Raw genomic sequence first — 14,311 nt, forward strand, 5'->3', positions numbered from 1 at the left:
TTGCAAATATTTTCTCCCATTCTGTGAATTGTCATTTCACATTCTTGATGGTGTCCTTTACAACACAAAGGCCTTTAATTTTGATGGATTCCAATTAATCTTTTTTTCCCTTGTTACTTGTGCTCTTGATATTGTACCTAACAAATCATTGCCTCATTTAAGGCCAAGAAGACTTACATTTATGTTTCCTTCTAAGAGTTTTATAATTTTACCTTTAGGTCTTTGATCCAATGGGAGTTAATTTTTATGTATGGTATGAAGTAGGAATCAAACTTCGTTGTTTTGCTTGTAGATATCCTTTCGACTTAGCGTCATTTGTTGAAAAGACACTTCCCGTTGGCTGATCTTGGTAACCTTATTGAAAGATGATAATAGTAAGGTTAACTTCTGGACTCAACCCTGTTTCATTGGTCTGTACACTTATGTTAGTGCTACAGTGTCTTGGTACTGCAGCTCTGTAGAAGCTTTGAAATCTAGAAGTACGATTTGAAATCCAGTCCTGTTCTTCAAGATTGTTTTCGCTTTGTGTAGTTCCTTGAATTTCCATGTGAATTTTAGGAACATAACTTCTGCAAAGAAGGCACCTGAAATTTTGATGGCGATTGCAATTAAATCTATTGCCATCTTCACAATATTAAGTCTTATAATCTGTGAACTTGGATATCTTTCCATTTAAGTCTTTAATTTCTTTCAGCAATGTTTTGTAGTTTTGGGGTTTTTTGTTTTGTTTTTTTTTTGCCTTTGAAATAATGGATGTTAAAGAATAGTTAGCTATTGTTTTTATATTACAGTTTAAATTTATTTTTTAAATGGAAGCATTGTTGGTTTATGGAATTCCCTGGTCTCATAGAATGAGTTGGGAGGTGTTCCCTCTTCTATTTTTTGTGTTTTGGGTTTTTTAAAATATTTATTTATTTAAAAAAATTATTTATCTTTGGCTGCACTGAGTGTTTGTTGCTGTGCATGGACTTTCTCTAGTTGCGGAGAGCAGGAGCTCCCCTCTAGTTTCAGTGCCCGGACTTCTCTTGTTGCAGAACATCAGCTCTAGAGCTCAGTCTCAGGAGTTGAGTCACACAGGCTTAGTTGCCCCACGGCATGTGGAATTTTCCTGGACCAGGAATCGAACCCATGTCCCCATTTGCAGGCAGATTCTTAACCACTGGACCACCAGGGAAGGCATTATTTATCTGTTTGTCTGTCTGTGCCAGGCATGCAGGATCTTCTAGTTGCAGCATACAGGATGTTTAGTTGTGGCAAGCGGACTCTTACTTGTGGCATGTGGGGTCTATTTCCTTGACCAGAGATCAAGCCTGTGCCCCCTGCATTGGAAGAACAAGTCACTGGATCACCAGGGAAGCCCCTCCTCTTCTATTTTTTTTTGAAGAGTTTGAGACCAGTTGGAATTTTTATGTTTTAAATGTTTGGTAAAATTCATCAGTAGACCCACTTGACCCAAGCTTCCCTGTGTGGGTAGTTGTTTTTAATTACTAACCTCTTTAATTGTTACTGGTCTATTTGAATAGATTTTTTCTTCTTGAGTCAGTTTTGGTATTTTGTGTCCTTCTAGAAATCTGTCCTGATTTCATCTGAGTTATCTGATTGGTTGGCATATAGGTGACCATAGTATTCCTTTACAATCCTTTTTACATCTGTAAGGTTGGTAGTAATGTTCCTTCTTTCATTTTGAATTGTACCAACTTGAGTCTTCTCTTTTTCCCTTGATCAGTCTAACTAAAATTTTGTCACTTTTATCGATCTTTTCAAAAATCAACTTTTAGTTTATTTTCTCTATTATTTTTCTGTTCTCTATTTCATTCATTTCTGTTCTAATCTGTATTATTTATTTCCCTCTGCTTACTTTGGGTTTAGTTTGCTTTTCCTTTTCTAGTTTCAAAGTGGAAGTTCAGGTTATGGATTTGATCTGTTTCTTCTTTTTTATACTTTACAGGTAAAAATTTTCTTCTAAAAGCACTGCTTTAGCTGCATCCATAAGTTCTGATATATTATGTCTTCATTGTGTTTTCATTCATCTCAGTATTTTCTAATTTTCTTGTTATTTCTTTGAGCCATTGGTTACTTAGGAGTGTATTGATTTCTATACATTTATGAATTCCCCAGATTTCTTTGTTATTAATTTCTTTTTTAAATATAAATTTAATTGGAGGCTAATTACTTTACAATAGTGTATTGGTTTTGCCATACATTGACATGAATCTGCCACGGGTGTACATGTGTTCCCCATCCTGAACCCCCCTCCCACCTCCCTCCCCATCCCATCCCTCTGGGTCATCCCAGTGCACCAGCCCCAGGCATCCTGTATCCTGCATCGAACCTGGACTGGCGATTCGTTTCTTATATGATATTATACATGTTTTAATGCCATTCTCCCAAATCATCCCCCCCTCCCTCCCACAGAGTCCAAAAGACTGTTCTATACATCTGTGTCTCTTTTGCTGTCTCTCATACAGGGTTATTGTTACCATCTTTCTAAATTCCATATATATGCGTTAGTATACTGTATTGGTGTTTTTCTTTCTGGCTTACTTCACTCTGTATAATAGGCTGTAGTTTCATCCACCTCATTAGAACTGATTCAAATGTATTCTCTTTAATGGCTGAGTAATACTCCATTGTGTATATGTACCACAGCTTTCTTATCCATTCATCTGCTGATGGACATCTAGGTTGCTTCCATGTCCTGGCTATTGTAAACAGTGCTGCGATGAACACTGGGGTACACATGTCTCTTTCAATTCTGGTTTCCTTGGTGTGTATGCCCAGAAGTGGGATTGCTGAGTCATATGGCCGTTCTATTTCCAGTTTTTTAAGGAATTTCCACAGTTTTCCATAGTGGCTGTACTAGTTTGCATTCCCACCAACAGTGTAAGAGGGTTCCCTTTTCTCCACGCCCTTTCCAGCATTTATTGCTTGTAGACTTTTGGATAGCAGGCATTCTGACTGGCGTGAAATGGTACCTCATTGTGGTTTTGATTTGCACTTCTCTGATAATGAGTGATGTTGAGCATCTTTTCATGTGTTTGTTAGCCATCTGTATGTCTTCTTTGGAGAAATGTCTGTTTAGTTCTTTGGCCCATTTTTTGATTGGGTTGTTTATTTTTCTGGAATTGAGCTGCAGAAGTTGCTTGTATACTTTTGAGATTAATTCTTTGTCAGTTGCTTCATTTGCTATTTTCTCCCATTCTGAAGCCTGTCTTTTCACCTTGCTTATAGTTTCCTTTGTTGTGCATAAGCTTTTAATTTTAATTAGATCCCATTTATTTTTGCTTTTATTTGTTATTAATTTCTAATATCATTACACTGTGGTTAGAGAACATACTTTGTCCCTGTTTTTTTAAAAAATGTATTTTATTGAAATATAATTGATTCACAATGTTGTATTAATTTATGCTATGCAGCAAAGTGATTCAGTTATACATGTATATACATTCTTTTTCATAATTCTTTTCCATTATGGTTTATCACAGGATATTGAATATAGTTCCCTGTGCTGTACAGTAGGACCTTGTTTATCCATTCTGTATATAATAGTTTGCATCTGCTTGGGCTTCCCTGGTGGCTCAGATAGTAAAGAATCCGCCTGAAATGTGGGAAACCTGGGTTCGATCCCTGCATTGGGAAGATCCCCTGGAGAAGGGAATGGCTACCCACTCCAGTATTCTGGCTGGAGAATTCCATTGGCAGAGGAGCCTGGCAGGCTATAGTCCATGGGGTCATGAAGAGTTGGACATGACTGATCGATTTTCACTTTCACATCTGCTAACTTCAAACTTCCGATCCTTCTCTTCTCCACCTCCCCTCCCCCTTGGCAATCACAAGTCTGTTCTCTATGTCTGTGAGTAGATTTCTGTTTCATAGATAAGTTCATTTGCATCATATTTTAGATTCATGTAAGTGCTGTAATAAGGTATTGTCTTTCTCTTTCTGAATTACTTCACTTACTATGATCTCTAGAGGTCCATCCATGTTGCTGCAAATGCCATTATTTTATTCTTGTTCACAGCTGAGTAGTATTCCAGTGTGCATATGCACCACATCTTTATCCATTGATCTGTCAATGGACATTTAGGTTGTTTCCATGTTTTGGTTTTTGTAAATAGTGTTGCTGTGAACATACGGGGTGCATGTATCTTTTTAAATTATAGGAGAACATACTTTATATGATTTAAATTTTTAGCTCTTTGAATTTATCATAATGACTACTTTAAAATGTTTCTCTCTGAAATCTAACATCTGTGTCCTCTCACAGGCATTTTCTGTTGCCTGTGACAAAGTATGGGTCACACTTTGTTTCTTTGCATATATCATAATTTTTTGTTGAAAAGTGAACAAAAATATATTAAAATATACCTAAAATATATTTTAGGTAATATATTGGAGCAAGTCTGGATACTGATTCTTGGCCTCCACCATGAGACTTGTTTTGGTCATTTGCTTGTTTCTTTCGTGACTTGGCTGAGCTATTTTAATGAGGCCTCCTCCTCTTGCAGAATGAAGCCACTGATGTCGCTCCTCTGAGGGCATAGCCGTGGGCATGCTCACAGCCACAGTGGATGATGGTGTGTCAGCAGGGCTCCCTTTGACTGTCTCTCTTGCTGATGTGTTAATCTGTCTGCCTCTGCTGATATCATACCCAGCTGTTCATACTCATTAATTGCTAGCCAGTTGCTCTGTAGTTTTTGACATGTGGGGCGTAAGTTGCTCCATAATCTGATCCAGTTAAATTTGGGCTTCTGTACCAGGGTTGCTTTTGATGATACCAGCCTCTTCTTTAGTGCTTACCACCAATTTTTTTCATTTTTTGGAAAGTGCCCTTAGGCTTAAACTTCCTCCTACTGTTTCACAAGAATTCAGTTCATTTGGAAAGAGCTTTGGGGCTTTCTATTCTAATGGATTGCCTCTCCCCCTGGCAGAATCTTTAAGCCCCTGCTCTGGAGCTGATGTCAGAGACACTGACCCAGTTCTGTCAGAGTGACACTCCTGTTTCATGAGCAGAGACCTGGGCAGGGGTGATAGCCTCTGGTCCTCTCAGTTCTCATCTCTGTTGTGAAATCTCTGCCCTTTCAGTGATCTATGGTGAGGGTGATCAAGGCCCAGTATTCCTATCCTTCTGCACCTGAGGTGCAGCCACTGTCCTGAGTGGGGCTGAGTGGAGGAAGGGAGTCCTCCGTCTCTTGACCGTATTCAGCAGGTATTCTCTGCAACTTGTAACTAGAGAGGATTGAGGAATATTGGTGGCCTGCCCCTCTGGTGACATACCATATCTCTTGACTGGATGCTGAGGGGATAGAGGCCCCATTTTTTGGACCTTACTCACCTGGAATGGAGCATCTGTCTGAGCTGTGAAGTCAGGGTTGGAGAAAAAGGAGGGTCATGGTCCAAGTACTATAAATTTTCACTATTCAAGATTTAGTGGATTTTCTTGAATAGATGTTTCTTAATTTGTTGTATGTCCTTAGGAAAATTTCCAGAGATTTTAAATGCCTGAGTTAAAAAAAAAGTGTTCACCAGTTATGGAATTTCACTAGGGAGTGGATCTGCAGAGCTCCTCGGGCTGCCACTCAGAAGTGGGACCTCTTCTACTTGTAACAGTTACTTTAGAAATTACAGAGTGTGTGTGTGTGCGTGCTCAGTCATGTCCAACTCTTTGCAACTCCATGCAGCCCTGCCAGGCTCCTCTGTCCATGAAATTTCCCATGCAAGAATACTGGAGTGGGTTGCCATTTCCTCTTCCAGGGATCTTCCTGACCCAAAAAAATCAAACCCACATCTCTTGCATTGGCAGGTGGATTCTTGACTGCTGATCCACCAGGGAAGCCCCAGAAATTACAGTGGTGAATCCTAACTAATGAAAGGCTAACATTAATTGATATCTTTACTCTCTTTCTGATTAATACAAAGACCTTAGAACTGTTTAAAGTTTTTTAAAATCATACACACATGCACACACACAGAGAATATACGTATTTCAAATACATATAAAAATATATATCAAATATGTATAAGTATGTACATACTGTATTTATATAAAGCAAGAACATGAAACAAATCAGCTGGTTACCTACAGTTAAGTTGCCCAAGTTCAATTCGTATTTTTACCACTTACCAGCTGGTCAGCCTGAACAAGTCCCTCAACTATATCAAACCCCAGTATCTTAAGCCACAGAGTTGAGATACTGTTACCTCCCTCCTTGGGTTGTCATGATAATTAAATGAGCTAATGCATGTAAAGGGCTCCCTTGGTGGCTCAGTGGTAAAGAATCCACCTGCCAATGCAGGAGATGGGGGTTCCATCCCTGGGTCAGAAAGATCCCCTGGAGAAGGAAATGGCAACCCACTCCAGTATTCTTGCCTGGGAAATCCCATGGACGGAGGAGCCTGTCAGGCTACAGTCCATAGGGTTGCAAAAAAGTCAGATACAACGTAGCAACTGAACACTAACAATGCATATATAGCACCATATACACAATGCACAGAGCACAGTGCCTGACAGACTGTCAGTCCTTAATAGCAGACAGCTGTTTTAAGAAATAACGGTAATGGCTGGTGGTGATTACTATTTATTCATCCTCCTGTCCTGGCAGTTCCTCTGTGATGAGGGTGCTGGTATCTCTGGGGACTACATTGATCGAGTAGATGAGCCCTTGTCCTGTTCTTACGTGCTGACCATTCGAACTCCTCGGCTCTGCCCTCACCCACTCCTTCGGCCCCCACCCAGCGCTGCTCCCCAGGCCATTCTCTGCCACCCCGCCCTGCAGCCTGAGGAGTACATGGCCTACGTTCAGAGGCAAGCTGGTGAGTAATTAAAAGAGGACAGGGAGGAAGGAGACACATAGGGAGGGACAGGCAGAAGATCAAGTATCAAAGAGCTGAGAATGTATCCCCGTCCTGCTGACACGCTATCTTCCTGTAGACTCAAAGCAGTACGGAGACAGGGCCATAGAGGGGCGGCAAGACCCGGACCCTCCAGTGTGGAGTGAGACCAAGCCTGGCGTGGTGCCACCAAAGAAAGCAGGTAGGTCCTTGAGTCACCTGTTCCATGACACATGTCTCCACTTCTTCCTTTCTTCAGTGTTACTGTCCTGTGCACCCAGGGATGTGTTGTCCTCAACAGCCCAACAGCCCTGACTTTTGGGGTGGGGGAAGGAGTACTACAGGCCCTAACACCTTACGATAGAAGAGGGAAACATATCCCATCTCTCCTTTCAGGTTTCTCCTTGTTTTCTGTATTCTAGGTGCAAGCCCAGCCAAGGAGAACAGTAAGGAATCAGATTTCTGGAAGATGCTTCACGAGCCAGAGGAACAGCCCCCAGAAAGGGAGGAGACACAGGCCGAGGTGAGAGCCAGCTTCCTAGCCACTTCTCTGAGGAGGCTGAACGTGGGCTTTGGGTTGGAGGGCCACTCAAGCTGAGGTTCATTATGAGATGACCTCTTTTTATCTAGGGATGCAAGGCCATACCCAGAGGCAGTGCCTTAAGAGTGTGATTGGCATGCAGAAGCCCGTGTACTTGACTCTGCCCTTTTCTCCCCATCAGGAGCAGGAACCAAACCTTGAGGCCACAGACCCACCGCCAACCTCTCCCGATGGTGAGTGAACTCTCCACGTCTCCTATACTGCTTGCGTGTGTTTTCAGGTTGGCAAGCATGGCGTGGGTTTAGACCTAGACTCTAGGAGGGAGGCTGGGCAGCCAGGCCAGCAGCAGATTCCTTTTTAGAGACAGAAGTGCTTCTCTAGGGGGGTAGCAGAACATAGTGGTTCCACTGCTTGCCTGACTTTATAGTCCTGGATAATTTCACTCAAGCTCAATTTCCTCACCCATAACATGTGGGCAATAACCCCTAACTTAGAGGGCTGTTACAGGATTAAATGAGAATGAATCTAGTTTACAGTACAATCCCTGGAACTGAGTAGACAAAAAAGGGTTTGTATTTGTGGGGAGAACAGGATTCAGGGAGGGGGAGCCCTTGGCCCCAGAATCTCTTCTGTTGACCTAAAAGCCAGGTTGATTGCCAGGAAGGCCTCAGTGGCGCGTGAAAGAGCAGGTGACTCGGCAGCCTGTTAGCATCCTTCTCTCTCTCACCTGTGAGGCTCCCTTAGGCCCCCTAAGTGCTCTTTGGAGGGGTGTGCTGGCCGCTGTCTCTCAGACCAGACAGGTAGTCCCACCACGTCCTTCCTTGACTTCCTCAACTCCTCTTCTTAGGAAGTAAAAGTAGAATTAATTTACGATCTATTCCTATTCCTTTATCTCAGATTTTCAGAACAACGTACAGGTCAAAGTCATTCGGAGTCCTGCAGACTTGATTCGATTGATAGAGGAGCTGAAGGGTGGAACAAGAAAGGTATGAGCCCTGCTCCCAGGAAGGATGGAACCTTTCTCCCTGCTGGGGGCACCCGGAACACCACCCCTGAACTGGGCCCAAAGAGCTACCTCAACTTCCTTTACTCCTCATGAGTCCCCAACTAAACCACATCCCTGCTGTCTGCCCCTACCCACCCCCACTGTCTGTCTCTATGGAAACCCCAACCATCTGCCATCTCTCTCTTTCTCCTGATCCTCACCCATGCAGGGGAAGCCAAACACAGGCCAGGAGCAGCCTGGAGACAGTGCTACAGAAGTCCCTTCCAGGGAACCAGAGATGAAGGAAAAGGGCGACCCAGAACAGCAGAACGAGGTGGAAGAAGAGGAGGATGATGAGGATGAAGACGAAGATGAGGATGAACGGCAGTTGCTGGGAGAATTTGAGAAGGAACTGGAAGGTATACTGCTCCCATCAGACCGAGAGCGGCTCCGGGCGGAGGTGAAGGCTGGCATGGAGCGGGAGCTGGAGAACATCATCCAGGAGGTGAGCTCTGCTCTCCCGCCTGCAGCTTCCAGCTTCCTCGGCTGCCTGCGCCGGTAGGCAGGACCAGTTGAGGGGCGGGGAGAGAACCCGGGCCACACCTCGCCTGCCTGGGGCATTCAGCCAGGAGCCCTGAACTGCTAGTTGCTTAATTAAAACTGGGACAGTGGGGAAGGGGATCTGTGAGAAGCATGAGACTTAGCCATTACTCCTTTGTAGAGCTTGGACGGCCCCTCACTTCCCAGATCCCTGACTCTCCACCCCCACCTTGGGCCTCCCAGACAGAGAAAGAGCTAGACCCAGACGGGCTGAAGAAGGAGTCAGAGCGCGATCGGGCTATCCTGGCCCTGACATCCACTCTCAACAAACTCATCAAAAGGCTGGAGGAAAAACAGAGCCCAGAGCTGATGAAGAAGCACCGAAAAAGGAGGGTTGTCCCCAAAAAGCCTCCCCCATCCCCTCAATCAACAGGTGAGGGCTGTCAGACAGGAACAAACGGCCAGGTCCGTCACCTTTATCCCTTCTGAGAACGCTCACCCTCTCACTCTTTCTGGAACACCATTCTTGGGCTTCCCAACACCTCTAGCCCTTTGCCTGGTTACTTCCTAGTGAACCATTTGAGAAGCAGCTTTCAGAGCCTGTGTGGCTCGCTGGCATGGCTGTTTACTGGCTTGCTTCTATACATCTAGTGTCTAGCACTTTGCCGACACCTTGTGATTGATGAGTAGATATTAAATGAGTGACCGTGAGTGTGCAGGCCGAAGACCACACACCTGTGACAGATGCTCCTGTCACCTAGGACTGCACAGGGAGTGCCCTCAGCTGGCAGAGAGGAACGGGCAGCCCAGCTACTCATAAGCCAATTGCCTAGACAGACTCATTCCCTCCCTGCTGTGTCCCTTGTGTCTGTCCCACGGGTCCTGTGTGTGTGGAGACCAGGCATTCCAGGTCTAATGTCCTAGTTTCAATCCTTCCATCCTACTTTCTCTGTTATAAACACTGAAATGTCTTTCAAGTCCCAACATTGTAGGGTGCCAAACCAAAGTTTTCCAACCTTCTTCTTAAACTTCTCTGCAGGCCCCAACTTCTCTGATTTTTGCTTCAGAAAACAGTTGTTTTCCTGTAGGTGATGGGCAGAATTACTGGGTCCAGAGGGAAGAAAGGAAACTGCAGTCGGTAGAGGGAGATTTATAGGTTGGAATGGGGTAGGGGGTGATGGGTCCTAATTTATTCTGAACCCTGACTCACATACCTGTTTGAGAGGGAATAACTTGCCAAAACCAACTGATGGCTTAGGGAGAGGCAAGCACCCCAGCCCCTAACCCTGGAGTCACGGCTCTGCTTTGTGTCTCCCTGTGTGTCTCCCCCTCTAAGAGGAGGATCCTGAGCACAGAGTCCGGGTCCGGGTCACCAAGCTCCGTCACGGAGGCCCCAATCAGGATCTGACTGTCCTGGAGATGAAACGGGAAAACCCACAGCTGAAACAAATCGAGGGGCTGGTGAAAGACCTGCTGGAGAGGGAGGGACTCACAGCCGAAGGTGGGCCCTGGGGGGCGGGCTGGATTCAGAGCTGTTGGAAGGGCTTGCTGCTGGAAGTGGAGGGGCTGGGGACTTCGGCTGGGGACCCAGGGGGCAGAAGACCTGCACTGGAGCTGCCACCTGGCCTCTCCTCTCACTGCCCATCCCACCCCTTTCCAGGGAAAATTGAGATCAAAATTGTCCGACCAGGGACAGAAGGGACTGAGGAGGATGCACGTTGGCTGACTGATGAGGACACAAAAAACCTCAAGGAGATTTTCTTCAATATCTTGGTGAGAGGCACCCCGCCCCTGAGTCCTGGACTTCCCGCCTTCCCTGTCCCCCAGCAGGCTGAGGGGTTGAGGGTGAGGTTCAGAGTCCTCAAGGCACCCCCCAGCCTCACCTCTATTGGAGCCTCAGTTTCCTCATCTATAAGACGAGGCTATCAGTTCTGGGTGTTGAGCCCTCAGCAAGAGCCCTACAAGTCACCTGTGTGAGTGCTGGCTCCTGCCTCCCCACCTACAACTGCCCACCCGCCCCCTACCCCCACCCTCCAGTGTCTGCTACAGCCTCTGCTTATCCCACCTCCCCACCCCACCGTGTGGCCTTCCCCAGGTGCAGGGAGCTGAAGAGGCACAGAAAGAGCGGCAGCGGCAGAAAGAGCTGGAGAGCAATTACCGCCGGGTGTGGGGCTCCCCAGGCGGGGAGGGCACTGGGGACCTGGATGAATTTGACTTCTGAGACCACCACCATCAGCTTGCCAAAGAGTCCAGAGTCTTCTAGACTGGCCCTGCCTCTGCCCCCACAACCCCCAGGGCCCTGAAGGCAAAACAGCAGAGAGCTGAGCTGTGAGCTGTGGATCCTGAGACCCTCCTGGGGTGTGGAGGGGCTGTGGGGCAAGTGCTGCTGCTACTGCTGAGACCTGGAGACCTCCCAGGCCTATGTGATCTGCTGTCCCTGGTTCTCCCCACACCCTCTTCCTTCCCTCCTGGCTTCCCCTGCTGTCATCCCCCAGCTTGTGGGTTCCTTTCCCCTCCCTAACGAGCATTTTTGAAATCTTTTGAGTAGAGCAGGCAGAGTGAGAAGAGTGGGGCCAGTCAGCAGGCCCTAAGAGGTAGGCCCCCCACCCCCTGCCCCACTCCTGTTGAGAGTCACCTCCCTGCTTCCCCCAGATCAGCTTGAGATGTCCTGCCCCTTTCCCTTTCCACACTGTTCCCTACAAATCTGTGCTTCTAAGTGGAAGCACCTTCTCTCTGTTGCTGAGAAAATGGGAAGAAAGTTGCCCACCACCTCTGACACAATCCCATGAAAAGGGTAGGCTACAGACCCACCTACCATGTTCTAGAACAATCAGGTTTCTAAATAAAGAACTGGACCATCAAACCATCAATTTGTTTTTCTTTGGGGGTGGGGGGCTCAGTAGAGGAGGCTTGGTGTTCTCCTAGGATGGAGGGCATGTTCCCTGATCCCTTTCTGTGCTTCACAGTCAGGGCAGTGGCAGTGGATCTGGAGTATGCAGGAGAGACCAGGACAGTGAAGCAGAGCCTGCTGGCCTGGCCAGGACTGAAGCAATTGCAGTGCTAGTCGCCCTCCTTTTCCTCATCTGTCCATTTCTGCTCCTTCTCCCCCTTTATATTCCAAAAGCCACAGGGTACATACAGAGTTACCCCACCATGGGGATCCTCCTGCTGCACTCTCCCTACAGTGTGCTGCAGACTCCATCCCCATACCTGCCAGCCATACCACTTCATTTCTCAGAAAAGACTAGCTTTGGTCATGCCCAGAGGGAGGGCTGCCACTCACACAGGCCAGCTCCATAGTATGCCAGTGGTTGGTGGCCTGGTTAGGTGTCTCCATCTCTTCCTCACTACAAAGTGCAAATCTAGGCCCCCTGCTTCCCCTACTTTCTTTCTCTGCATCTCTCAGGTGTGCAGCATTTCTGCTGACAACTTCACTGACTCATGAGATAAGAAATAGAGGGCATGAAACTCCCAGGTCTCCAAAAGTGGACAAAAAGATTCAGCTGGGGAAGGAAGCTGTATGAGGCTGACCCTCTTCTTGCTGAAAGTGGTCTTATACTTGCTGAGCAAGTTATGCTTAAATTGTTTTATTTAAAATTACAAATGGGTAGGCTTCGAGAACCCTGCAACCCCAGATCCACTTGTGCATCTTAAGGAGAGGGATCTAAGACACTAACACAAGTGCAGCTACAGGCAGAATGGTGGATTCAAATTCTCACCCCTCCACTTACTATTAGTAGGGCCTTGAACAAGCTGTTTAATTTTTGCAGTGCTGTTTCCTCCTGGGTAAACTGTGGACAACTATACTGGCCTTGGGTGGTTATGAGAATTGAATGAGATAGTGTGTGTGTTGTGCTCTTAGCACAGTACCTGGCCCATAGGAAGTACTCAATGACATAACCACCTGCTGAGTTCTGAAGAGACTGGAAGGTACTTGGAGACAAGAGTCATAGAAGGAATACCATCAGAAGCTGATCAAAAGCTATAGCAGAATTTTGTAGAATGGGAGCATGGGGATAGGCTGGGGCAGGAGGCTTATCTTTGATTTGATAGGCATAAAGTCTTAAAATCATCAGAAAAAACAGTACATATAAGTGCACATGGAATATTCTCTAGGATAGACCATATACTAGGACACAAAACAAGCCTCAAAACATTTAATTGGATAGAAATTATTTCAAGTATCTTTTTTGATTATAAAAGCATGAAACTGGAAATCACAAAAAAAGAGAAATGAAAAAAAAAACAATTACACAGAGATTAAACAATATGGTACTAAAAAAAGCAATGGGTCAATGATGAGCTCAAAGAGAAAATTTAAAAATACCTTGAGATGAATGACAATGAAAACATAACCATACAAAATCTAGGAGATGCATTAAAAGCAGTCTTTAGAAGGAAGTTCATAACCATACAGACCTTGCTCAGAAAACAAGGAAAATCTCAAATAATCAACCTGGAGAAAGAAAAAGAACAAACAATCTAAAACAAGCAGAAGGAAGAAAATAAAGATCAGAGAGTAAATAAAATAGAGATAGGAAAAAAAATAGAAAAAGTCAATGAAACCAAGAGCTGAGTCTTTGAAAGAGTAAACAAAATCAGCAAACCTCTGGCCAGGCTCATCAAAAAGAAAAGAGAAAGGACCCAAATCAAATAAGAAATGAAAGAGGAGAAATAACCAATACTGTAGAAATTTTCAAAATGTAAAAAATACTATAAACAGTGCCGAAAATTGGACAACCTAGATGAAATGGACAAGTTTCTAGAAATATATCCCACAAAAACTGAATCAAAAAGAATTAATTTGAATAACCCAATCATTAGAAGTGAAATAGAATTTGTAATTAAAAAACAACAATAAAATACAACTCCCTGCAAACAAAAGCCCATGACCAGATGGCTTCACTGGGGAATTCCACCAAACTTATAAAAGAAGAAATTATACTGATTGTTTTCAAACTCTTCCAAGAGACTAAAGAGGAGGGAACAGTCCCAAAGTCATTCTATGAAGCCTCCATCATTCTGATACCAAAGCCAGACAAAAACACTACAAAAAAAGAAAGTTACAGGCCAATATCTTGGAATAATATAGACACAGAAATTCTCAACAAAATATTAACAAGCTGAATCCAACATAGATCATGTACCACAGTCAAGTTGGATTCGTCCCTGGGACAAGGATACAAAGATCAATGTGATATACCACATCAACAAAAGACAAAAACCACATGATCATCTCAATAGATGAAAAAAAGCATCTAATAAAATTCAACATCTATCCATTTTAAAGAAAACTCTTACCACAGTGGGTACAGAAGGAACATATCTCAACATAATAAAAGCCATATTTATGACAAACCCACAGATTATATAATACTCAATGGTGAAAAGTGGAAAGCCTCCCTGCTAAAATC

At 44.7% G+C, this 14,311-nt stretch overlaps 1 protein-coding gene across 2 annotated transcripts in view; it reads left to right on the forward strand.

Moving 5' to 3' along the window:
• The window catches only part of OS9 (OS9, endoplasmic reticulum lectin), a 34,249-nt gene extending 22,488 nt beyond the window's left edge, over nucleotides 1-11,761 (forward strand). The window contains exons 6-15 of one of the 2 annotated variants that reach the window (XM_027542375.1): nucleotides 6,603-6,813; nucleotides 6,932-7,033; nucleotides 7,254-7,354; nucleotides 7,554-7,605; nucleotides 8,270-8,358; nucleotides 8,587-8,862; nucleotides 9,141-9,330; nucleotides 10,234-10,398; nucleotides 10,558-10,670; nucleotides 10,993-11,761. In XM_027542375.1, coding sequence (XP_027398176.1) covers nucleotides 6,603-6,813; nucleotides 6,932-7,033; nucleotides 7,254-7,354; nucleotides 7,554-7,605; nucleotides 8,270-8,358; nucleotides 8,587-8,862; nucleotides 9,141-9,330; nucleotides 10,234-10,398; nucleotides 10,558-10,670; nucleotides 10,993-11,118 — 1,425 coding nt within the window. In that variant the 3' untranslated portion in view covers nucleotides 11,119-11,761. The remainder of the gene's footprint in view (nucleotides 1-6,602; nucleotides 6,814-6,931; nucleotides 7,034-7,253; nucleotides 7,355-7,553; nucleotides 7,606-8,269; nucleotides 8,359-8,586; nucleotides 8,863-9,140; nucleotides 9,331-10,233; nucleotides 10,399-10,557; nucleotides 10,671-10,992) is intronic. The other variant, XM_027542376.1, reaches the window with a different exon arrangement.
• Nucleotides 11,762-14,311: the final 2,550 nt, after the last annotated feature.

The sequence above is a fragment of the Bos indicus x Bos taurus genome, chromosome 5, assembly GCF_003369695.1.
Source record: "Bos indicus x Bos taurus breed Angus x Brahman F1 hybrid chromosome 5, Bos_hybrid_MaternalHap_v2.0, whole genome shotgun sequence".
In the NCBI taxonomy this organism is placed as follows: domain Eukaryota; kingdom Metazoa; phylum Chordata; class Mammalia; order Artiodactyla; family Bovidae; genus Bos; species Bos indicus x Bos taurus.